The sequence below is a fragment of the Humulus lupulus genome, chromosome 6, assembly GCF_963169125.1.
Source record: "Humulus lupulus chromosome 6, drHumLupu1.1, whole genome shotgun sequence".
Lineage (NCBI taxonomy): Eukaryota > Viridiplantae > Streptophyta > Magnoliopsida > Rosales > Cannabaceae > Humulus > Humulus lupulus.
The window spans coordinates 65,113,868-65,138,917 of NC_084798.1; the positions used below are offsets into that span (position 1 = coordinate 65,113,868).

At 37.1% G+C, this 25,050-nt stretch overlaps 1 protein-coding gene across 1 annotated transcript in view; it reads left to right on the plus strand.

The window, feature by feature from the left end:
- The window catches only part of LOC133784058 (myrcene synthase, chloroplastic-like), a 40,144-nt gene extending 15,476 nt beyond the window's left edge, over positions 1–24,668 (plus strand). Inside the window, exons 4-7 of the mRNA XM_062223583.1 lie at positions 23,344–23,562; positions 23,734–23,875; positions 23,993–24,244; positions 24,375–24,668. Coding sequence (XP_062079567.1) covers positions 23,344–23,562; positions 23,734–23,875; positions 23,993–24,244; positions 24,375–24,668 — 907 coding nt within the window. The remainder of the gene's footprint in view (positions 1–23,343; positions 23,563–23,733; positions 23,876–23,992; positions 24,245–24,374) is intronic.
- The last annotated feature ends 382 nt before the right edge of the window (positions 24,669–25,050 follow it).

A 25,050-nucleotide genomic window follows, 5' to 3' on the forward strand; every position in this document is an offset into this window, starting at 1 on the left:
AACCGCCACCTTTCTTTCCCTTGAATTTTGGGATTTTCAAAAAATCATCCACGCTCTTTTTTCTTTCCTGTGGAACACACGCTCTGACTCTTTAGTGAGGGTCTTAATACTTAGTTTCTTGTCCTTAGATCTCCGAGCTCATCCCATCGAGCTCGTGATTCTTGCATGCATGGCCCTCACCATTTTTTCTTTCTCGTTAGATGTCACAGAATCCGGAAAGACGGTGGGGGTCATTACGAGCAATCCCTTACGAGCCCAAATCTCCGAGCCCGGAATCGGTCTTTGCCCGGAACCAACGTCGGATAAAAGAATACGAGCTTGCGTGCGAGCAGGAGGACATTCGAGCCCACTATCGTCGTCAGATAGACGAGGTCATTGAAAAGAAGAGAAGAGTCCTTCGGGAAGCCATCTATCCGGAGCCCAACCCAGGACCTAGGCCAATTCCCCTCGACCTAGCGTTAAAAGTCACGGTTGCATACCACCCAGGGGAACTCCAGTTTTCCTTAATGGCGGAGCCTTCGTCTTCGCAGCCTAGGAGGGAGATGTTTGAAGCCGAATTCTACCAGAGCTCGGTTACCACCACCAACCAAATAACTGATATCTTGGCCCTCCATGGCCTTAGTTCGTTGGACACACTGAAGTGTCGAGCTCCGACAAGGCATGAACGGAGTTGTTTCGCTCCTGTGGGCCGCGATTCCAGTGTGAAATACGCGGCCTGGAGCCAGGAACATATAAGGGCAGGAGCTTTGCTGCCCCTGAAGTCCTTTTTCAGAGACTTCATTGATTTCGTTGGGTTGGCTCCATTCCAACTCAACACCAACTCATACAGGGTGTTGTCTGCCCTGAGGTCCTTGTTCCACGAGCTGGGGTGGACAGGGCCTTCACCCCAAGAGATTTTATATCTCTTTTGTTTGAAGAGTAATCCCTCCCGAGCTCGGGGAGGAGATGGTTTTTACTATCTTTCGAGCTACCCCAAAGAGACAAAGATCTTTGAAGATCTTCCAAACCACCCTCCTGACTTCAAGAAGGCTTTTTTCTGGACAGACGGTCTGTCCCCGTCTCGACACCGTTCGTTCAAGCGGATTCGTAAGTGTTCTCGTTACTTTCTATTTTTAAGCTCGGAATTTTAGCCCTAAAATCCATATTTAGTTGAAGTGTACCTCGTCTTTCAGCTAACTTTCAGCGTCCCACCCCTGACGAAACAATGAAGGAGCACAGAGAGGCCCTGCTCCGACTCCCCTACGGCAGGAGGTCTCTCTCATTTCTATTACATGAGGACAAGCTACGAGCTTGTGGGTTGTTGGGACAGGGCCAGTCAACCTCTGACTGGTCCAGTAAAAAATATGAACGCTGGGAGGAAGTGCCACTGCCCACAGGCATCCTTCCTCCGAGGAGAGAAAGGAAAGCATCTCTCCCATTTCGCTCGAGAAGTCCGCGGTCGGGAAATGAGGCCAATGACGAAGCCTCGAGTTCGGACTCCGGTGGAGGTAAAACCCTTCCTACTTCGCGAATGTGGTCCCCCACTTTATTAAAACACAGGCCCAATAGACTAGTCTCGTGCCCACAGGATAGATACCACTTCTACATATGGAGTTGGGTAGATGACTGTGTCCATAGGTTTGATAGTGGGCTCGGGAAATACGACACTATGTACACCACGGACGAGGTGTGGAATGGGATAGCTGTGCAGTATGGGACCAATGATTATAGGGACCTTTCGAGGTTATCATCAACTTATAGGGAAGGCACTCCCCCCGCCTCTTCTGAAGACGGGGGAATTTCATGGTCCCCAAGCTCGAGCTCGGGGGAGAGTCTCAATTAGGTTTTTGCTTCAACTGGTTTACGTCTTTTCCCAAAGTTATTATCATTGTTTAACTCACTATCATTATGCAGGTGCCATGAATCCCGACCTCGACGCCGTGCTCTTTAGTGATGGGGGAGCTAGCGCCCAGAAGAGCAAACGCCCGAGGATACCAAAGAGGCCCGACCGACAGTCCAAGGTACCTAAACATCACGAGACGACTCCCACGGCCCAGATCACTGCGAACACCTCCAAGGAACCGACTGCCTAGGTTGATGGGTTAGGCCCTACTGCATCCATCTCGCAGCTTCCCACCGAGACCCGGTTAATAGTTGTTCGGCCCCCGAAGAAACCTTCTACCTCAACGGTTCAGCTGCCAACGGCCCGAACTCATACTGAGGAATATGTACTTGATGGCGCCGCTGGGACAGAAGGGGCTGTACTCAGCTCGGACGTCCTTTCTCGGGTGGGTCAGAGCTTTTCTGACTTTGGCGCCGACCACTGGGACCTCGTGCGCAAGGCCTCGGACTGCAACACTCTTTATGAGAAGAGTATCGAACTCTCCGCCGCGGTAGCCTTCTCAACTCTATTTAGAGTATTTATGTCTCAATTTACAATTCTGATTCGTTCTTTGTGTTTCAGGCCCTTGTTGTTTCAGCACAACTCAACTACAAGCTGACCAACGAGGTGCAAACGAGCTTATCTCTGGCTCAGAAGTCGAAGGATCTCGAGCTGAAGATGGCTGACGAGCTCAAAGACTCGAAGTCTGAACTTGAAAAATTGAAGACCCGTCTCGAGGAGCTTGAAAAGTCAAACGCTGAGCTCGAGAAGGCCAATGCCAAGCTCGAAGAGGAGAAGTCTTCCACCCTCGATTTCATGGAGAGCGAGAAGACCCGCCTCCTGAATGAGTCTAAGGAGCAAAGGGAGAAAGCGGTCGACCAGGCCATGTACAAGCTTTGGGCCGACAATGCCGAGCTTGACACCAGCTTCCTGGGTCCTCTCGAAGCCACATATGTTGAGCGGTGGAATGCCCGTCTTTTGGCAAGTGTAGCTGCTCGAGAGGCGGCCCCGCAGGATAGTCATGCTATTCGTCCTGAAGGGTCTGGTGATGCTGATGCTGATGCTGAGAAGGCCAAGGATACTCCTCTTCCTTAAATCTGATCTCGAAGAAATCAGTTATCGGGGCTGCATCCCCTTATTTCTGTAGTTATTTAAATTTGTGCCCACGGGGCTGACACAATTTCTTTAACTATTCTTTTATATGCTTTACATTTCTTGGCTCGAAATATTTTGCATATTCTATATTGATGAACTGGTTATGTTTATTTAATTCGTACAAACATAGTTTGGATTTAGGCTCGAAATTCGATGCATTCATGCATAGTTTATCCGAATTATCCATTTCCAACCTCGTTATTTATCAAGGTCGGACATTACTTTAACCATGAACTGAAAAGTACTTATATGGCATGTAATATGAATGATTTGGTTAATCTTTTTTTAGTTACTTTTCCTCATCCTCAGTATTTTGGCTCCGAGGTTAAGAGTTCGAAACTATATTTCTAAGATATTCCAGCCTCGACTTTGACTTATCTCGCAATAGGTTTAGGCTCCCATTTATCATCAATCGATAATTTGGCTGGTTTGTTCCAAACCTGTTGTGTTTGCACATCTGGTTAACTCCAAATATTTAGGTTTTTTGATGGTTCGGTTATATCCAAACTATCTAAGCTCGCATACTATCTAAGCTCGCGTATTTGGTCATGTCCAAATACTTTGTTTTTGATAATTCGGTTATATCCGAACTATCTAAGCTCGCATACTATCTAAGCTCGCGTATTTGGTCATGTCCAAATACTTTGTTTTTGATAATTCGGTTATATCCGAACTACCTAAGATCGCGTACTTGGTTATATCCAAATACTTTATATATTTTTTAAGCTGGTTATGTATACCAATGATGCCCCCTTAATATCCTATGAGTGTGACCATAGGTTATTAAATTAAGAGAGATTGCAAAAATAAAAATAAATTACATGCAAAACAAAGTAGACATGTTATTTGATGAAATTCAAAAACAAACTAACATAGATAGAAAATCATGGTTACAGGCAACACTTTTCCTATACTATTGATAATAAGGTCTAAGGTGTTCGCCATTCCATGCTCGTGGTATGAGGCTCCCATCTAATCTCGCAAGTTTGTATACGCCAGGGCGGATGACTGATTCTATCTGGTATGGTCCTTCCCAGTTTGGCCCGAGTACTCCTGCTGCTGGATCTCGGGTTGCTAAGAATACGCGTCTCAATACCAGATCTCCTACTCCGAACTTTCGATTTCGAACCCTTTTATTGAAATATCTTGTGGTTCGTTGCTGGTAAGCAGCATTTCTCAGCTGAGCCTCCTCCCTTTTTTCTTCGATCAAGTCTAGGGTTTCTTCGAGCTGAGTATGATTGGAACTTTGGTCGTAAATCTGAGTTCGAATCATTGGAATTTCGACCTCAATGGGCAACATTGCCTCGCAGCCGTATGCTAGAGAAAATGGGGTATGTCCAGTTGATGTCCGAGCTGTAGTTCTATATCCCCAAAGGACTTGAGGTAATTCCTCAGGCCATCGTCCCTTTGCTTCTTCCAACTTTTTCTTCAAAGAACTTTTGAGAGTTTTATTAACGGCTTTGACCTGACCATTCGCCTGAGGGTGAGCCACTGACGAAAAGCTCTTTATTATGCCGTTCTTGTTACAAAAGTTGGTAAATAAGTCGCAATCAAACTGGGTTCCGTTGTCAGACACAATCTTTCTTGGCACTCCATATCGGCATACGATGTTCTTTACCACGAAATCTAGGATCTTCTTCGAAGTTATGGTCGCCAATGGTTCAGCCTCCGTCCATTTTGTGAAGTAATCAACTGCGACCACAGCATACTTTACTCCTCCTTTGCCAGTTGGGAGCGAGCCTATGAGGTCGATGCCCCATACCGCAAAAGTCCATGGGGATGTCAACATGGTCAGTTCGGAAGGTGGAGCTCGGGGTATCGTGGCGAATCTCTGGCATTTGTCGCACTTTTTCACGTACTCGAAAGAGTCCGTTTTAATGGTTGGCCAGAAATATCCTTGGCGTATAATTTTCTTGGATAGGCTATGCCCCCCGGTATGGTCTCCGCAGAACCCTTCATGAATTTCTTCAATAATCTTCTTTGCCTCGGGAGGAGTTACACATCTGAGCAATGGCATGGAATACCCCCTTCTGTATAGCCTTCCGTCCAGGATGGTGTAACGAGGAAGTTGATACATTAGTTTCCGAGCCTGATTTCGATCTTTTGGAAGAATTCCATTTTCGAGATACTCAACTATCGGGCTCATCCAGGTCGGCTCTGTCTCGATCATACACACATCTTCCTCATCAGGCTCAGTAATACTGGGTGCTGACAGGTGTTCTACGGGTACAACATTCAGCTCCTCATTTTCGGCGGAGGTGGCGAGCCGAGCTAAGACATCTGCATTTGAGTTTTGTTCTCGGGGAACCTGTTCGATTGCATAAAACTCAAAAAACTCTAATGCGGACTTTGCCTTCTCTAGATAAGCTACCATTTTTGTGCCACGAGCCTGGTATTCTCCCAAGATTTGATTAACCACGAGCTGGGAGTCGCTGTAGCAATGTATAGCCTTGGCCTTGAGCTCTTTTGCTATTCGTAGTCCCGCAAGTAAAGCCTCGTACTCAGCTTCATTATTAGATGCTTTAAAGCCGAACCTTAACGCAGAGTGAAATTTGCTCCCTGCAGGAGTGATCAGAATAACTCCTGCCCCCGCTCCATTTTCATTTGACGACCCGTCGACGTAAAGTTTCCACAGCTCGTGGGCCGTGGTTGCTACCTCGTCGTCGGTGATACCGGTGCACTCCACTATGAAATCTGCCAACGCTTGTGCCTTAATGGTCGTTCTCGGATGGTAGGTGATCTCGAACTGTCCGAGCTCAACAGCCCACTTTAGGAGTCGACCAGACGCCTCTGGTTTAGACAAGACTTGCCTTAATGGTTGATCTGTTAGTACATGGATAGGATGTGCCTGAAAGTAAGGGCGGAGCTTGCGAGATGAGTGGATCAGACTGAGGGCGAGCTTCTCCATCAGTGGATAACTTGACTCTGCCCCCAGTAATCTTTTACTGATATAGTAGACGGGTTTCTGTATTTTCTCTTCTTCTCGAACGAGCACCGCGCTTATCGCGTGTTCGGTAGTTGAGAGGTATAGGAATAGTACTTCTCCCGTCTCAGGCTTCGATAGGATGGGCGGTTCGGCTAAGTGCTTTTTGAGCTCCTGAAAGGCTAGCTCGCACTCATCTGTCCATTCGAACTTCTTACTTCCTTTTAATAAGTTGAAGAATGGGAGACCGCGGTCCGTTGACTTCGAGATGAACCTGCTCAGAGCTGCCATCCTGCCAGTCAAGCTTTGAACATCTTTATGCTTCCGAGGTGAAGGCATATCGATCAGGGCCTTTATTTTGTCGGGATTAGCCTCGATCCCACGAGAATTGACAATGAAACCCAGAAATTTTCCTGAAGACACCCCAAAAGTGCACTTCTGAGGATTCAACTTCATGTTGTACTTTCTGAGCACGCCAAAGCACTCTTCGAGGTCATCAACATGGTTCTTGTTAAGTTGAGACTTTACAAGCATGTCATCAACATAAACTTCCATGTTGTTCCCTATTTGCTCTGAGAACATCATGTTTACGAGTCGCTGGTACGTGGCTCCGGCATTCTTGAGTCCGAATGGCATGACATTGTAGCAGTAGAGCCCTTTATCTGTGATGAAGCTCGTATGCTCTTGGTCGGGGGCGTGCATGGGAATCTGGTTATATCCAGAATAGGCATCCATGAACGACATCAGACCATGTCCCGCCGTGGCGTCTACGAGCTGGTCAATTCTCGGTAGGGGAAAACAGTCTTTTGGGCAGGCCTTGTTGAGGTCCGAGTAGTCAATGCACGTTCTCCACGTCCCATTAGGCTTCGGGACCAACACTGGATTGGACACCCAGTCAGGGTAAAAAGCGTCCCTTATGAAATTATTTTCTTTCAGCCTGTCCACTTCCTCCTTTAGTGCTTTCTTTCTGTCTTCATCCAGCTGCCTTCGCTTTTGCTGCTTCGGGGGAAAGCTTTTGTCTATATTCAATGCATGGCTCGCTACATTAGGGCTTATTCCCACCATGTCAGAGTGTGACCACGCGAAGACATCCTGGTTTTTCTTCAGAATGCAAATTAATTGCTATTTTGATTCGTCTTGGAGGTGTTTCCCGACCTTCACCTTCTTTGAGGGATCAGCTTCCTCGAGCTGAACCTCTTCGAGCTCTTCCAAAGGTTGGAGGTCAACCTTTTCCTCAATCCTCGGATCGATCTCCTCATCAATTTCTAAAACTGTCCCATCTTTATTTTGTATGACAACGAGTGCTTGAGCGCTCGTTTGTTTCTTTCCCCTCAAGGAAATGCTGTAGCACTCCCTTCCTGCCAATTGATCTCCTTTCAATGTTCCGACCCCGCTCGGAGTTGGGAACTTAAGGGCTAGATGCCTTACAGATGAAACTGCCCCCAGCCCGACCAGGGCGGGTCTCCCGAGCAATACATTGTAGGCAGATGGTAACTCTACTACCACGAACTCCATCATCTTGGTCACTGAGACTGGATAGTCTCCCAAGGTCACAGGGAGTTCGATGGACCCCATACAGGCGGTTCCTTCTCCAGAAAAGCCGTACAAAGTGGTTGCACAAGCCTTCAGGTCGCGAAGGGAGAGTCCCATTTTCTCTAGTGTTGCTTTATAAAGAATGTTAACTGAGCTCCCATTGTCTATGAGAACTCGGCGCACTCTTTTGTTGGCAAGCTGCAGGGTGATGACAAGTGGATCATGATGAGGGAACTGGACATGGGAGGCATCTTCCTCGGTGAAGGTTATAGGCTGAGTTTCAACCCTTTGGCTTTTTGGTGCCCTTGGTTCGGGTTCATAAGGAGACTCGTCCCCTGTCTTCAGCTCATTCACATATCGCTTTTGAGCATTTCTACCCCCTCCTGCGAGATGAGGACCTCCCGAGATGGTTATTACATTCTCTCCATCTATCGGCGGAGGCCTGTCTTCTTCCCGAGATTGGGAGTTATTATTCTGTGCTGCTGGAAGCGCGGCTACTCTCTGGCTGGCAGTATTCTGTCCAGTATTCTGGTTTTTGACATACTGCCGGAAATAACCTCTCGAGATCAACCCTTCGATCTCATCCTTCAGCTGTCGGCACTCATCAGTTGTGTGTCCGGTGTCCCTATGAAACCGGCAATACTTACTGGAATCCCTCTTGGACTTTTGATTCCTCATAGGGTCCGGACGCCTGAAAGGGACCTGGTTTTCATTAGCCAGGTAGATATTTTCCCGAGACTCGTTGAGCTCGGTGTGTACTTTATATACGGAGTAATACCTTTCTCCTTTCTTTTTCTTTCCCCCTTCAGCCTCGGGGTTATTTCCCTCGCTCTTTTTCCTCTTAGAGGGATTCTCTGAGGTAGGATGTGAAGTTACTAGATCAGCCGAGGTTGAGGCGGAGTTAATGTTTATCGTTGTAGTTTCGGTTTGCGAGGTTGCTTTTAGCGTTGACCTCGCCTCCTCTACATTGACAAATCTCTGCGCCCGCTTGTTAAACTCGGTTATTGACCTCACCGGTTTCCCTTGCATGTCATCCCAAAGGGCACTTCCAGGCAACACACCAGCTCGGATAGCCATCAAATGCCCACTGTCGTCCACATCTCGTGCTCGGGCGACCTCTAGATTAAATCTTGTCAGGTAGCTTTTTAGTGTTTCACCCGGCTGTTGCCGGACGTTAGTCAAAGTGGACGCCTCTGGTCTGACTCCCACATAGCCCGGAACTGCTTCTTGAAGTCTCTAGACAATTGATCCCACGAAGTTATCGAGTGTCTCTTGTACTTCTCGAACCAACTCTTGGCAGGTCCGGCCAATGATGTCGGAAACAACATGCACCTGAGCTCGTAACCTACGTTGCTGGCTCTCATAATAGTGTTGAATGTACTTAGGTGGCTACATGGGTCGGTTTTTCCTTCAAACGCTGGGACGTGAGGAAACTAAGTGTTAGAAATATTGGGAGCAAACGGCTCGAGCTCCTCATCAGAGTCCTCGTATCGACCACTCCCTCGTTCATTCTTCAAAAGCCTAAAGGCTTTTTCGAGCTGATCAATCCTTTCTTGGACTGGGTCCTTAGGTGGTGCCTGGAATCGATAGTCATTAATCGCGATCCCAGGTTCGCGTCTCCGTGAGGGATCTCTACGCCCATTCAGATGATTCCTTAGGTCCGGATTTGTCTGATCTCCTTTCCCCCTGCTCTGATTCAGATGATTTCGCAGGTCAGGATGACTCTTGTGATTTCCAGTATTTTTACGACCCCGGTCGTGTTTACTGACGGACCTAGTTTCTCCGGACTCATCACTGGTGAAACTCATTGATCGGTCATTTCATGGTGGATCCTTTCTACGTCGTCTTGTCTCCGCAGTGCGAGATCGAGACGTCTGACTTCTCTCAGATGGCGCGCCTCTCCGCTCCTGGAACGTCTCCCTGTTTTCTTGTCTTTCCCCTGCACGCCCTTGATCCTGATCTCGAACAGGTTGAGCGTTTCTGCGGGGAGGTGAAGGATATCTTATGGGAGACGGAGGGAACCGTATAGGTGAAGGTGGTTGTCGTCCTTGCCTCGGCCTTGAGGGTCCAGAATTTGCCCGAGATGGGCCAGTTTCGTTCGGTGCACTACCAGGAACCTGAGTCCGAGCCTCGGCAGGAGCTCGGTTGTTCTCAGTTCCTGCAGGCACTTCCACAGGTGGATTAGGCGGGACCCGAGCTTGTGTACTCCTCTGAGGCCTAGAAGGAGCAGATGGCTCTGCTGGTGCTGGAGGTTGTGCCGGCCTCCTTGTGGCAGCATTTTTTTGTGGACGCCTCCGGGGAGGAACGTGCACGTCCCTTGGAGGAGGGACTTGGTTTTCGCGCGGAGGCGGGGGCTGAGCCACCTGCGCCTCTGCGGCTATCCTGGCCAACTCCTCGTTACATTTGTTGGCTTCTGCCAACAACTGTTTCAACTGCCGATTCTCCAATTCTACAATAGGGACATAACATTCAGGATTATAGTACATGTCCTCATCCCTTGGTTGTGGAGGTGGTCCCCGGGAATCAGAGGACCCACTCCTTTCATCAGCGTCCGGGTTCTCCATTGGCTGTTTTTCAGGACGCCTTGGGTAATTTTCTTCAGGAGTGTTCTGATTGTTTGCAGCCATGAATCTCTCAGGGATGGATGCTTGAGGCTCTCAATGAAAGCACTAAACTGTTGACGCCGTTTTTCGTCAACAGATAAAAGAAGAGAGCACGTAAACAATTAAAGACAATGGCCAAAAGACACAAACGAATCAAACACACGGTTTTTTACGTGGTTCAGCAGTTAAATCTGCCTAGTCCACGAGTCTCTGTTATTAACCTCAAGATTATCTCTGAACAATTCTTTAGCATGAATTCTCCAGAGTTTTCTCTTAAGGATCAGAATTTCGGTCCTTTACAATGGTGCATGGCTTCTCTATTTATAGAGAAGGATGCAGAATACTATCCCACATATTTTGGGTAGTTACTCTTTTGTGAATAAAAATAAATGGCTTTAAATGCCAATAATCAGATATAAAAGGAAACGTCCCCCAAAGATCAGGGGGCGTATAACTAAATAAATAATATCCCACAATTCTTGGGGATTTACATCAATTAATGAGGGTTACATCTCATAGTTATAATACTTGTAGATATTCAAGGTGGTTATAACGTATCTTCAAGGCTCCAGCATTTCAGGTTTCATGTCATTGTGCGAGCCACTGACATCTCCCGAGCTAACGTTGCTTTCGAGATGGGATATCGAGCTCAAGACCCATGCTCCGAAGTTCCTGAAGATGAAGGTGTTCTCGGAGCTACCTTTCGAGATCGAAATCATTTCGAGATCACCACATTCGAGATCATATATCATACTTTACAGGCTCGACTTACAATCCTAGATCACTCTAATCCTCACGAGACCATTTGCTGCGAACTCAACTTTCGAGGTCATATTTACTATGGCTCGAAATCTGGGTATAACAAAACCTTCGTTTTATTAATAGTTATTAATTGATTAGGCCCACTATAGTCATGCAAAGCAAATGGGCCTTCACAAGTGGAATCACCCACAAGAGAGGAATTTAAACTTTACATTTTCTAATAGGCCCAAATAAAACCTATCATTTTTATGAATATTTTATTTGGCAAAATACCATATATCTAACAAACATATGGGCCACTATATGCATCTAAGACCAATTGCAAAAATACAACATATAGTGCAAACAGACATGTTATAATTGGATGGGCCTAATCATGTTACTATATGAGCAATTCTATGAATTTATGCAAAAATACCACAATTAATTATCTAGAATTTATAAAAAAAATTCAAATTAATTAAATTGTTACAAAAATAAGTCAATTTAAATGAAATTTATCAACAATTAACAATAGTTAATTTAAATTTCATTTATCAACAATCAACTTGGTTTTAGGTTAATTTGAAAAAAAAAATATTAATTTAATTTAAATAGGATTTATCAACAATTAACCAAAGTTAATTTAAATCCCATTTATTAAAAAAATATATTTTATTTATTGGCTGAAAAAAATGATATTTTTCAAAATTTAACAAATTTTAAATTTTAAAATCAATATCTAAACTATTTTAAAAAATATATCTTGTGTTGTTACAACTATTATATAATATTTTAACCATTTAAAATAATAAAATAGAAATAGTTATAACAAGCCTAAAATATCTCAAATAGTTAAACAAATTCAAATATCCATAAAAATATCTAACTAACAATATTAAATTTCAAATAATTTAAATATTAAAAACTATAGAATAAAAAGATATTTATATTTTCAAATAAAGATTTAATAAAAATATCAAGAATTTAAATGAAAATATCTTAAATATCTGATATCATAATTCTAATATTTTAATATATTAAAAGATTTAAAATTAAGTTGTTAGTCTAATTTTAAATTTGAATTTGAATCTTTGTAGAAAATATCTAATTATTTAAATCTCAACTAACAAAAATATCTTATTTTTTTTTAAAAAAATTAAATGATAAAAAAAAAAGATATTTTTAGTTTTGATTATAAATAATTTATTTCCACAAAATTTTAAAAAAAAAAAATTTCAAAATTTTTTTTTGGATGAATAGTACCCACGGTACTGTTCACGCGGGCGTGCGCACGCGCATGGGCAGCCAGGCCAAAAATATTCCAAAATTTTTTTTGAGCAATTTTTCAAACCAAAACAATTTTCTAATTAATTTTTACCATGTTTTACACAAAATAAAGCATATATAAAAATTAATAGCATAGAAAATACAACAAAATAACCTAAAAATTGCTAAAATTCACATAAAATCAATATGTTCATAAAAACATGAAAAACCATCCAATTATTCAAACATATCAAATAATCCAATTTTAAACATGTTCATGCATGAAAATAAAGATTACCAAAGGCTCTGAGGCCAGTTGTTGGAAAAACTTATACATGATCTTTATTTATTTTCATGTATATCTAATATTAAACAAATTAATACAAGATATCCTAAAACATGTTTCTAAAATTGAATTCAAAGAGAAACAAATTATATAATACTTACAGTATAGGCAGCGGAATTAAGAGTCCTTCCTTCAGTTTCTCTAACTCTTGTATCCTCTCTGTCGCAGAGTATTATCAAGAAACTGAACCGATCTTCTATTTTCTTCACGATCTTCCAATGTATCCTTAGAACCACCTAGACTAGTGTGGGCAATTCTCAACACATGAGATAGATATAGAGAGAATAAGAGAAAATAACAAAGTGACTTAGAAAAGGACTTGTGTTTAGAGAGAATATAAAACTATCAGAAAATCTGACTTGAGACTCACTACAACAAAAACGTGGTATACCGGCGGAGTCAGTCCGCCGGTAATAATACTATCTTTACCGGCGGAAAACTGAGTCCGTCGGTATTAATCATGTTTTTTAATTTTGTTTTTATTTTTTAAATTATTTAATTATTACCGGCGGATAATCCGCCGGCAATAATCCGATTTTATTCACGCGGTAAACCTGCCGCCCAATTTAATTTTCGCTTATTGCCGGCGGATTATTACCGGCGGGCTCCGCCGGTAATAATAATAAAAATATTACCGTTAAATACTATTACGGCGGGACTATTATTGCCGGCGGACCTCCGCCGGCAATAATATTCTATATATTCTGGCCATCCGTCTTCTTCGCCTCCGTTCGTCCGAGTGTCAAAAATTCTCAAAAACTCTCCACATATCCGAACGCATACCAGTGGCAATATCCACCATTTTCAAAAGCTTTTTGGGATTGTATTCAGCATTATTTCATCACAATCGGTCTGGGTATGTAGTTATATGTTTTTTGTTGTAATCTATTATATTTTTCTGATGTTGTTTGAGTTATTTTTGAGTTGGGTTATAATTACAATTTTCTGTTATTCTAATATCATGTTTATATTTTTATATTTTTTTTGGCTGATTGTATTTTTAATCAAATACATATATAATAAAAAGTTTGGGTTAATATTTGGTTATGAACAATTTTCTTAATTATATATATTGAATTTAAATATTCCATTAACTTACAACTAATATATATATATATGTTTATATTTCAGGGCTTCATTGGGAGTATTAAATCTTGCTATTGTTGGACTACAGGTAAGTAATTTTGTATTTCATACATTTTTATTTTGTTTATTTAGTTTTAAAGAATATTAAAATATTGTTAGATATTATTAATAGATAATTTTTTATTATTGTTAAATTGTTATTATATTGTTAGAATGTTATAATGTATTTTTGTTATAGTTTAATTAAAATTATTTTAATATTATGAAGTTTAGATTTTAATAAATTTGTTATTAATAAATTGTTATTGTTAAAAAAATAGTTTAATGGTAGATAAATAAAATATTAAAAATAATATAATAAATATTAAATTATAGAAAAAAGTTATTTTAATAACTTAGATAGGAATTGATATGAGAATAATAAAAATTAAATAATTAAAAATGTATTTATTAAAAAGTAAGTATTAAATAATATATGTAAACAATTATTAAGTAATTATATAAAAGAGTAGTTATATAATTAATTAAATAAAAATAATTTCAATTAATTACATATTAATTATTCAGCTTTTAAAATAGTTATAATTAAATATGTGGAATAAATAAATGATTAATTTATTTATTATTAATTAAATGAATATTAAATAAATAAATAATTAAGTATTAATTAAATAAATAAATTTTTAGTAAATGAAAAATTAGATAATAGATAATTAATTAATTAATTAATTAATTAAGTATAAATTAAATAATTAGTAAACATTAGATAATAATAAGTTATTTAAATAACGGAAAAATTATATAATAGATAACTAATTAAATAAATAAATAATTAATTAATTAAGTATAAATTAAATAATTAGTAAAAATTAGATAATAATAATTTATTTAAATAAAACAAAATTAGATAATAATTAACTAATTAATTAAATAATTAGGAAAGATTTAAATTAATAATATGATAAATAAATAATTAAATAAATAAATAATTAAGTATTAATTAAATAATTTATTTTAAGTAAAGGAAAAATTAGATAATAGATAAATAAATAAATAATTAATTAATTAATTTAGTAATTAATTAATTTAATTATTATTAATTAATAATTAATTAAATAATTAGGAAAGATTTAAATTAATAATATGATAAATAAATAATTAAATGAATATTAAATAAATAAATAATTAAGTATTAATTAAATAATTTATTTTAAGTAAAGGAAAAATTAGATAATAGATAAATAATTAAATAATTAATTAATTTAGTAATTAATTAATTTAATTATTAATAATTAATAATTAATTAAATAATTAGGAAAGATTTAAATTAATAATATGATAAATAAATAATTAAATAAATAAATAATTAAGTATTAATTAAATAATTTATTTTAAGTAAAGGAAAAATTAGATAATAGATAAATAATTAAATAAATAAATAATTAATTTAGTAATTAATTAATTTAATTATTATTAATTAATAATTAATTAAATAATTAGGAAATATTTAAATTAATAATATGATAAATAAATAATTAAATGAATATTAAATAAATAAATAATTAAGTATTAATTAAATAAATAATTTTTTAGTAAATGGAAAATTAGATAATAGACAATTAATTAATTAATTAAGTATAAATTAAATAATTAGTAAACATTAGATAATAATAAGTTATTTAAATAAAGGAAAAATTAGATAATAATTAACTAATTAATTAAATAATAAGTAAACATTTAAATTAATAATATGTTTAATAATTTGATAAATAAATAAATAATTAAGTATTAATTAAATAATTTATTTTAAGTAAAGGAAAAATTAGATAATAGATAACTAATTAAAAAAATAAATAATTAATTAATTAATTAAGTATAAATTAAATAATTAGTAAACATTAGATAATAATAATTTATTTAAATAAAGGAAAAATTAGATAATAATTAACTAATTAATTTTTTAGTAAACATTAGATAATAATAAATAAATAAATAAATAATATTAGGATAAATTAGATAAAATAGCATAAAATATGATGACAAAACATAAAATAGCATAAAACTATTAAATGTTTATAATAGACTATTATAAACATTTTGTAACACTTTAAAATATAAGACTATTCACATATCGTAAACTTATATACTTTTATAACACTTTAGATGGCGATTGACAAGACTTGGACGACATTGAGAAATCGTGCTTGTCGAGAATATTGGAACGGTCAACAAGCTTTCTTGACGATGGCGTCGGAATATAAGGATTCCTCTGGTAGAATTAGGTGTCCGTGTGTTAGATGCATAAACAATAGGCTTGAAACTTTACCTATGGTGAAAGCACACGTATTCGATTGGGGTTTTCATCAAGGTTACGAGAAGTGGATATATCACGGTGAAGCAGAAGCAGATGTTGCCAATGTGGTGGACGCCAACGATGATGATGTTGATGAGATGATTCCGATGGTCGAAGACTTCCTTCTACCTACAACCGAAGAAGTTGAAAATAATCCTGCGGCGGGACAATTTTATGACGATCTGTTTGACGAGATAGAGGCTGAGTTATATCCTAGTTGTAATTGGATATCTTCTCTTAACTTTTTAGCAAAATTATTGCATTTGAAAGTTAGAGGCAAGATTCCGAATAAAATCTTCGATGAATTACTGAAATTACTAAAGCTTGCATTTCCGAAGGGAAATAAAATTCCATCAACCTACTACGAGGCTAAAAAAAGATTACATAAATTAGGGTTAGGGTACGAGTCAATTCATGTATGTGAACATGACTGTTGTTTGTTTTACAAAGAGCATTCAACTAAAGAGACTTGTCCAATTTGCGGAAGTAGTAGATGGATTTCTCCTGAAAAAACGGATGGAAAAAAGGTACCACATAAGGTGATGCGTTACTTTCCATTGACTCCGCGATTAAAAAGACTGTACAGTTCAAGACTTACAGCGAAGCAAATGTTATGGCACTATACTTGGAAATCAAAAGACGATGGGATAATGAGACACCCAGTGGATGGGTTAGCGTGGAAGGATTTCGATGCCAAACATCCTGATTTTGCTAGTGAACCTCGAAATGTTCGTTTAGTTTTAGCTGCAGATGGTTTCAATCCGTTTGGCAACATGAGTCAAGCATATAGTATGTGGCCTGTGGTGTTGGCTAACTACAATCTTCCACCTTGGATGTGTATGAAAGATAATAATTTCATATTATCCATTCTTATTCCTGGACCAAAATCACCGAGAAAGGACATGGATATATTCTTGAGACCATTGGTGGATGAGTTAAATGAGTTGTGGGTTAATGGTGTCGATACAAGAGATAGTATAACCAACACTATGTTCAAGTTGCGTGCAACCTTATTGGGGACAGTTAACGATTTTCCTGCTCGTAGCTATTTATCTGGATGGAGTGGTCAGAGATACAAAGCTTGTCCGACGTGTAATGAAGACACAACTTCTGTTCGAGTAATCGGTAAGACATCCTACATTGGTCACAGAAGATTCCTTCCAAGTAACCATCGAATGAGAAGAGACACTCAGTTTGACAGACAAATCGAGAGAAGACGTCCACCAAGACGTTTTACTTGTGACGAAATATTAGAACAAGTAAACAAACTTGTACCACAAGTTCCTGGAAAACACGAGATGTTTGGAGGTGTCAAACGTAGGCGTATTGCAGAAGATCAAAATTGGAGGAAGAAAAGCATATTTTATGAGCTTGATTATTGGTCTTCGAACACTTTAAAACACAACATTGATGTCATGCATGTGGAGAAGAATGTGTGTGATAGTTTGTTAGGCACTATCTTGGATAATGATAAATCCAAAGACACCACTAATGCAAGACATGATTTGAAAAAGTTTGGAGTAAGGGAATCGTTGTGGATATATGAAGATGACAGCGGAAAGTTAATGAAGCCTCATGCCCCTTATGTTCTCACATCTGATCAAAGAATGCAGTTTTGTAAATTTATTCGAGATGTGAAATTTCCAGATAATTTTTGTTCCAATTTAAAGAAGAAAGTAAATGCTGATTTAACAAATATTAGCAGTTTAAAGTCCCACGACAATCATGTAATAATGCAACGATTACTATCAGTGGGTGTTCGCAAGTTTCTTTCAAAGAGTATATCGACTACCATTTCTGAGTTATGTAACTTCTTCAGGCAAATTTGTGCAAGAACTATAAAGGTTAGCGATATGGAGGAAGCACAAAAAGATCTTATTCTAATATTATGTAAAATAGAACTCATATTTCCTCCAGCCTTTTTTGATATAATGGTGCATTTGATTTTACATTTGCCTGAAGAAGCAATTCTGGGTGGACCGGTATTTATGCGTTGGATGTATCCTTTTGAAAGATACATGAAAAAATTAAAGAATTACGTTGGAAATAAAGCTCGTCCTGAAGGGTCGATAGCCGAGGGTTATGTTGCAGATAAGGCTTTGACATTTTGTTCGATGTATTTCAAAGGTGTTGAAATAAGATTTAATCGTCTTGATCGCAATGAAGATGAGGTGACACCAAGAAATCTTTTTGTATTTCAATCGCAATGTCGACCTATAACAAAAGAAACTCTAAAGCCTCTTGATCGTGCGACTCGTGAACAAGCAGAGTGGTACATATACAACAATTCACCTAAAATTCAGAAATATTTGGAGTAAGTTTCTTCCCAAAAGTTGCTTTTATTTCATTGAAAATGCTTTCAACTGATTCAAAATTTTTGTTCTTATTTATAGTGAACACTTAGAAGAAATCAAACACAAATATCAGGATGGAGATCATAACATTTTACATAAGAAATATTTTCAGCGATGGTTTCACAAGAAGGTGAAAAAAAACCCTACCCTATATTCTTTCATCCTTTTAAGTATTTTTTTCAATTCTATAATAATTTTATTCATTCTTTTAGATATACGACTTACAAAAGCTTGGATCGTTAGATAATGGTGACGAGTTGCTAGCTTTAGCATCTGGATCAGATCATTTAGGAGCTTATTACGAAGGTTGTATAGTGAATGGTGTTCGATTTATGTCAACCAAACGAGATTTAAAGAGGAGCACTCAAAACAGTGGAGTATTTGTTGCTGGAACAGAAGATTTTAACTATTATGGAATACTTGAAGAAGTATTAAAGTTAACATTTACTGGCACATATTCTGTGACATTGTTCAAGTGTAAGTGGTTTAATACAGATCCAAGAAGGAAGAAAATAATTATAGAGAATAATATTACTAGTATAAACACTAGCGGGGAATGGTACAAGGATGACCCATATATACTTGCAAATCAAGCGAAGCAAGTATTTTATCTCGATGATTTACTTAGAGGAAATCAGTGGAAAGTTGTTGAGGGTGTAAACCATCGACAAATTTGGGACGTCGAGAACTGTGAAGCTAATTCAGACATTGATGTGGTACATGATATTAGCTCATCAAATTTTGTGTTGACTGTGGATCTTGGCGAGTTGGTTATGCTACCTACTCAAAATTCGATTGACATTAGTACAGTACAAAATTTAAATGTTAGTCAAGAGGATCACGAGTTAGGCGATGAAGAAGCAGATGAAGAAGATGATTTATTAATTGATTTTTGTGAAGATGATGTTAATGCTAATTTAGTTAATGATGGAAGCGATAGTGATTATTAGTTTTATGTAATGATTACCTTTGTAACAAACACAAAAATTTGAATTTGATTTGTATTTTCCAATTTATGCTGATATTGATTTTGTTTAATGTTATTTCATTACTTAATTAAATTTGATGATATTAAATCTTAAATTTGATTTCTATTCTTATTATTAAATCTTAAATATTTATGAATACAAGAGATATGTCAGCTGATATAGTATCCCATCACGGTGGAGATGGTGGTGGTCAAGACCCCACAGATCCTAGCAGGATACCCTCAACTTGCGAGTCAGGTTAATATCTAAATTTTAGTTATGGGATATATTATAATCGCAATATGTTTAAATGTTTAAGATTTACTAATATTTTTATTTTTATGTATTAAACAAATTAATAGATCGTCCTGCAAGAAGGAGGGGACATGGCCCTGCCAGTAATGTTAATATTGAAAAACGAAGGCGGGATGCTGGCAAACCACTTGAATTGCAACTTGATCCGGCGACAGACAAAGTGGTTGGTACTGAGCACCAAGCTTTTGTTCGTCAATTGAGTACTGAAGTTACATTACTATTGCCGGGACATTATTTAGATTTTAAAGATGTTCCTCAGCAATATAAAGACCAGGTCGTTCAAAAGATGAAGGTAAAAAAAAATATATAATTTTTTTATATTATACATTTTAGTCTATAAAAATTTAAACTAACAATTTTTTTTTTTTTAGTATTACTATAATATCGATGGGCATCCAGAACTTGAAAGAGTTATGGGACCTCTGTATACGGAGATGCGCAAAAGATATTCAGAGAGAAAGAATATTAGGCATTCTCATTTCCAAAAATATTATTCTGGAAATCCGAATGATTTGGATAGTGCTCTCAATGCTATTCCTGACTTGTGCTCAAAGGAGAGCTGGAAAGAAATCGTCGATTTGTTTCTGAGCCCAAAGTTTGTAGCGCGATCCACGCAGAACAAGAAAAATGGAAAGGAAATGAAGTATTTATCGACGCAAGGCTCTAAATCAATGGCAGCAATCCGTAACGAATATGTAAGTAAAATACTTAACTTTATTTGATATTATTATATTATTAATTAAACTAACACAATTATTATGTAGGATGAACCTGATGATCATGCTATTGATGCTTGGAGAGATACTCATATAAAAAAATCTACGAAGACTTGGGTTAGCGAAACTTGCAAAGAACTACATGTAAGTTAAAGTTTTTTCTTTCTTTATTGATCTTAAATTATAGTAATATTGGTTTTTTAACATTTTCTTTTGGCAGGAACAAATGACCCAAGAGATGGAGAGGCAAAATATTCAAAGTAGTCGGTCAGGTTCGGAATCTGCTTCTAGTGAAGGTTCTACTACAGTATCAGGTTATGGATAAAGTCCTTGGCTCGAGGTCTGATTATCAAATAGGAGTGGGATACAGGCCTAGAGACAAAGGGAAGAAATCAGCATCTAGCTCCACAAGTCAAAGTTCAAGCCAAACTCAGTCACAAGTTCCTACTAATGTGACTCCAGAGATGATGGGAGTTTTGGCTGAGATGTGGGTTAAGATGCGTGATAAGGTCGAGTCAGGAAATTTGCAGACTGATTCTTCCCTCCATGACCCACGCTATGAAAGTTTATTGCAGCAGTTCTTACCTTCTTAACAACAAGGTAGTACATCTAATCAAAGCCCGGGGATGTCGTCGATGCCACAGCAACCACAACAAAATTCTCCAAACATATCTGGTGGTTCCTCTCAGTCGCCACTTTTTAATTATATGTTTGGACTTTCTTCCCAGTTTCCTCAGACACAACCTATGGGAAGTCAGTTTGGAGGATTACCGCAGCAGCAGCAACAGCAACAACAACCTATGTATGGTCAATTTGGGCCGTTCATGCAGCAGCAGCCGGTATATCCTCATTATGGAGGATCGACATAGCAGCCCGTTTATAATCAGCAGTACTACACTTCTCCGAATCAACAACAGCAGCAGTCTCCTTTGATTCGCCCACAGCCTCGGCCATATTATCCTTCGCCACCAGCACCACAGTCTCATGAAGGTTTGAGTCGAAGCACGAATGTCGAAGATTTTCTAAATGAAACTTTTGATGAAGACAATAATAATTAGTTTAGGTTTTATTATTTATTATTAAATTTAAGTGTATGTTTTTTTATTTTGAAAAAACAATTTTAGTATTTTAAAGTTGTATTTTTAATTTGGATATTAATTTAAATAATATTGATTTTATTTCTAAATTTTTTTAATTATAAATTTAGTTATTTAATATTAATTATATTATAATTTATAAAAATTAATTATTTTTTTTTAAATATATTTTACAATTACCGGCGGATTATTACCGGCGGAAACCGCTGGTAATAATGTGTCAGACGTGAATTCTGACCAAATTATTGCCGGCGGGATCCGCCGGTAATAATATTATTACCGGCAGGAGGCTAATTCCGCCGGTAATAACGGCTTTTACCGACCGGTTTTTACCGGCGGATTTTTGCCGGCGGAGACCGCCGGCAAAAGTATTACCGGCGGTTTTTCTGACTATTGCCGGCGGTTTTCTCCGCCGGTAATAGCTTGTTTTCCTGTAGTGACTTATCTGTCGTCTCTAAAATCTTCTCTCTAAGCACTCCTTTTATAGACTCAATTAGGCTATTTAATTTAATTAAAAAATCAATAAAATAACAGCCATTTTGAAGCCCTAGGTCGAAATTATCATGGGCTATAGGCCCGTGAAATTTCTCATTTGATTATAAGCCCATTGGACTTAAAATCAAGACCTGTATTATTTTCTATTGATTTAATTAATTAAATAATTATTTAAATCCTTTATCAAATTAATTATTTATAATTTGAACCTTGATTTAAACTTATTTATTAATTTAGATACCAATTTATCTTAATTAATAAATCTGCCATAATTTCTCTTTTCTTCTCAAAATTACACAACTCTGTGAAACTATCCAAAATTGACCTGGTCAACTTTGATAATTCTAAGTGATAATTAAATCAATTAATTGAGATTATCTAGATGATTTTATCCAAGGTACAATGGGGACCATGGGCCTATGAAATCAAGCTCCAATAAGTTATCATAAATCTAACAAATAAATTTACTAACTTATTAATTCCTCGTGACTCCACTATAGACTTGGAATTGCACTCTTGAATTCATAGAACGCTCTATAACAAATATAGATACGCTATTAATTATCCATTGTTACAACCATAATTGTCACTCAATCCTCTATAGACGGTCTACAATGAGATAGGACTAAAATACCGTTTTACCCCTCATTGCATTTTATCCTTAAAACACTTAGTTCCTTGTAAATGATATTTCAGTAAACTAATTTAATTACTGAAATGAGATCTCTATCATTTAACACATTGAACCAAACTAAAAGGAAACCATCGTTTCACTTCTTCATCAAAGCTATAGATGTTCATATCTATGATTAACACTCCCACTCAATTATACTACCGAGTTCCCAAGATGTAAGTATGGGCTAGTCCGTAGGGTAAGCTGGTAACGAACAAGTCAAAGAACTCAAATAATACAATCAGTTAGAATACTAACCACTCAGAATTGAGATTGAATTGACCTATGGTCAACTATATGATATGACTATAATAGATAATAACGGTATGTTTACTTATCTTATCAACTGTCAATATCGGTCCTGTCCGATGTAACAAATACATCCGATCTTATCTACTTTGCTAATGTTCTGGAAAGAACATAACACTGTAATGTGTAAGTAGATCATATCGTAGATTGGCAAGTCAGTGTAAATCCGGTGCACTGACTAATCTTAGGACTAACTTATTTTTGAACATATAATCATATTTATATTCCACTGTGATTACATCACTATAAATAAGATTAGCTATATGCTCGGGATTTAATAGAAGTTTATATTAAATAAATAATCATGAAAATAAAACATGTGAGCAACGTGATTGACCAAGTCAAAAAATGATTTCTATTCTTTTATTGATAATAAAATGAGATTACAAAGAATTTTGGTTTTAATTAGGGCATAAAACCCCAACAGTATTGTCCATTATAGTTGTGTGCCTAACATTACTTTATAATTAAATATAATATTATATTATATTTTTTACTGATGAAATTGTTTATACATATATATATTTATATAAATGGATAAATAAGGTGGTGGAAGCATACTAAACTTGGAGAGAAATTGAATTTCGCTAGAGACAGATTGATGGAGTGTTTCTTATGGAAGTTGGGAGTAACATTCGAGGCAGAATTCAGCTACTACAGGAGAATTTCTGCAAGATTATATGTTCTCATAACAGTAATTGATGATATATATGATGTTTATGGAACATTGGAGGAACTAGAGCTTTTCAGCAATGCTGTTGAGAGGTAAGTATATCTATTGAATTTAGTTTTGTAGGTTTGGATAAGTAGTATACTTATATGATAAGTTGATCATTGTAAAATGAGGGCTATAAATCATAAGAAAATATACACCTTTGATCGATCGATAGTATTTATATGATTTTAATTTGTGTAGAAACTAAATTGGTTTTGTAGATGGGACGTGAAAGCCATAAAAAGGCTACCAGATTACATGAAGATGCTTTTCTTTGTTTTATTTAATACCATAAATGAGATGACGTTTGATGTGTTAGGAGAGAACAATAATTTCGTCACCATCGAATACCTCAAGAATTCGGTATGCATGCATTAACTCTCTTTTTATGCTCTTGTATTTCAAAAATATATATTATAACTAATATTGCATTGATATATACACTAATATTTTTCTAACAAAAAAGTATACATTATGCAGTGGGCAGAGTTGTGTAGAAGTTATTTACAAGAGGCAAAATGGTTCTATAGTGGATACAAACCAACGTTGCAAGAATATATTGAGAATTCCTGGATTTCAATAGGAACACCACTTATTCTCTTGCATGCTTATTTGGCTTTTACAAATCCCATCACGAAAGAGGCTTTGGAATGCTTGGAAGAGGGTTATCCCACCATAATTCGCCAAGCAGCTATGATTTTACGATTTGCAGATGATCTAGCAACCTTATCGGTAATTAATATCATCATTACGTACTTTTCTTTTAATTTCTTTTATTGTGTATGATATGCTTTTTTATTTTAGTACTCAATGTATAATATATAATACTAATAAATTTAACTTCTTGTATCTTATTAACCAGAATGAATTGAAAAGAGGTGATGTTCCTAAATCAATTCAGTGTTACATGCATGATACTGGTGCTTCTGAAGATCAAGCTCGCGACCACATCAAGCTTTTGATAAGTAAAACATGGAAGGAGATGAATCATCAAAATGAATATAATTCTCATTTCTCAAAAATATTTCTTCAGATTTGCAAAAGTCTTACTAGAACGTCTCTATTTATCTATCAGTATGGAGATGGACATGCTTCTCAGGATAATTTATCAAAAAAACGTGTTTTAGAATTGATTGATAATCCTATTCTTATGTAAATAAAAATAATAAGGATCAGATGATGATGGTGATAAATAAAACTGATCTGTTATGCCATTGCTACAAGTTTATTATCACTACTACAAAAATGAGCGTTCCCGACAGTTTTTAACTGTCGCTATTGAGCAATGACGACAGTTGACTAACTGTCGTATTTGCCTATGTCAGCGTAGGAGTAGCTACGCCAACAGTTAATAAGTGTCATTGTTGCTGGCTACGCCGACAGTTAATAGGTGTCACTATTGCTGGCAACGCCGACAGTTAATAGGTGTCGTCGTTGCTGGCAACGCCGACAGTTAATAGGTGTCGCCGTTGCTGGCAACGCTGACAGTTAATACATGTCGCCATTACTGGCAACACCGACAGTTAATAGGTGTCGCC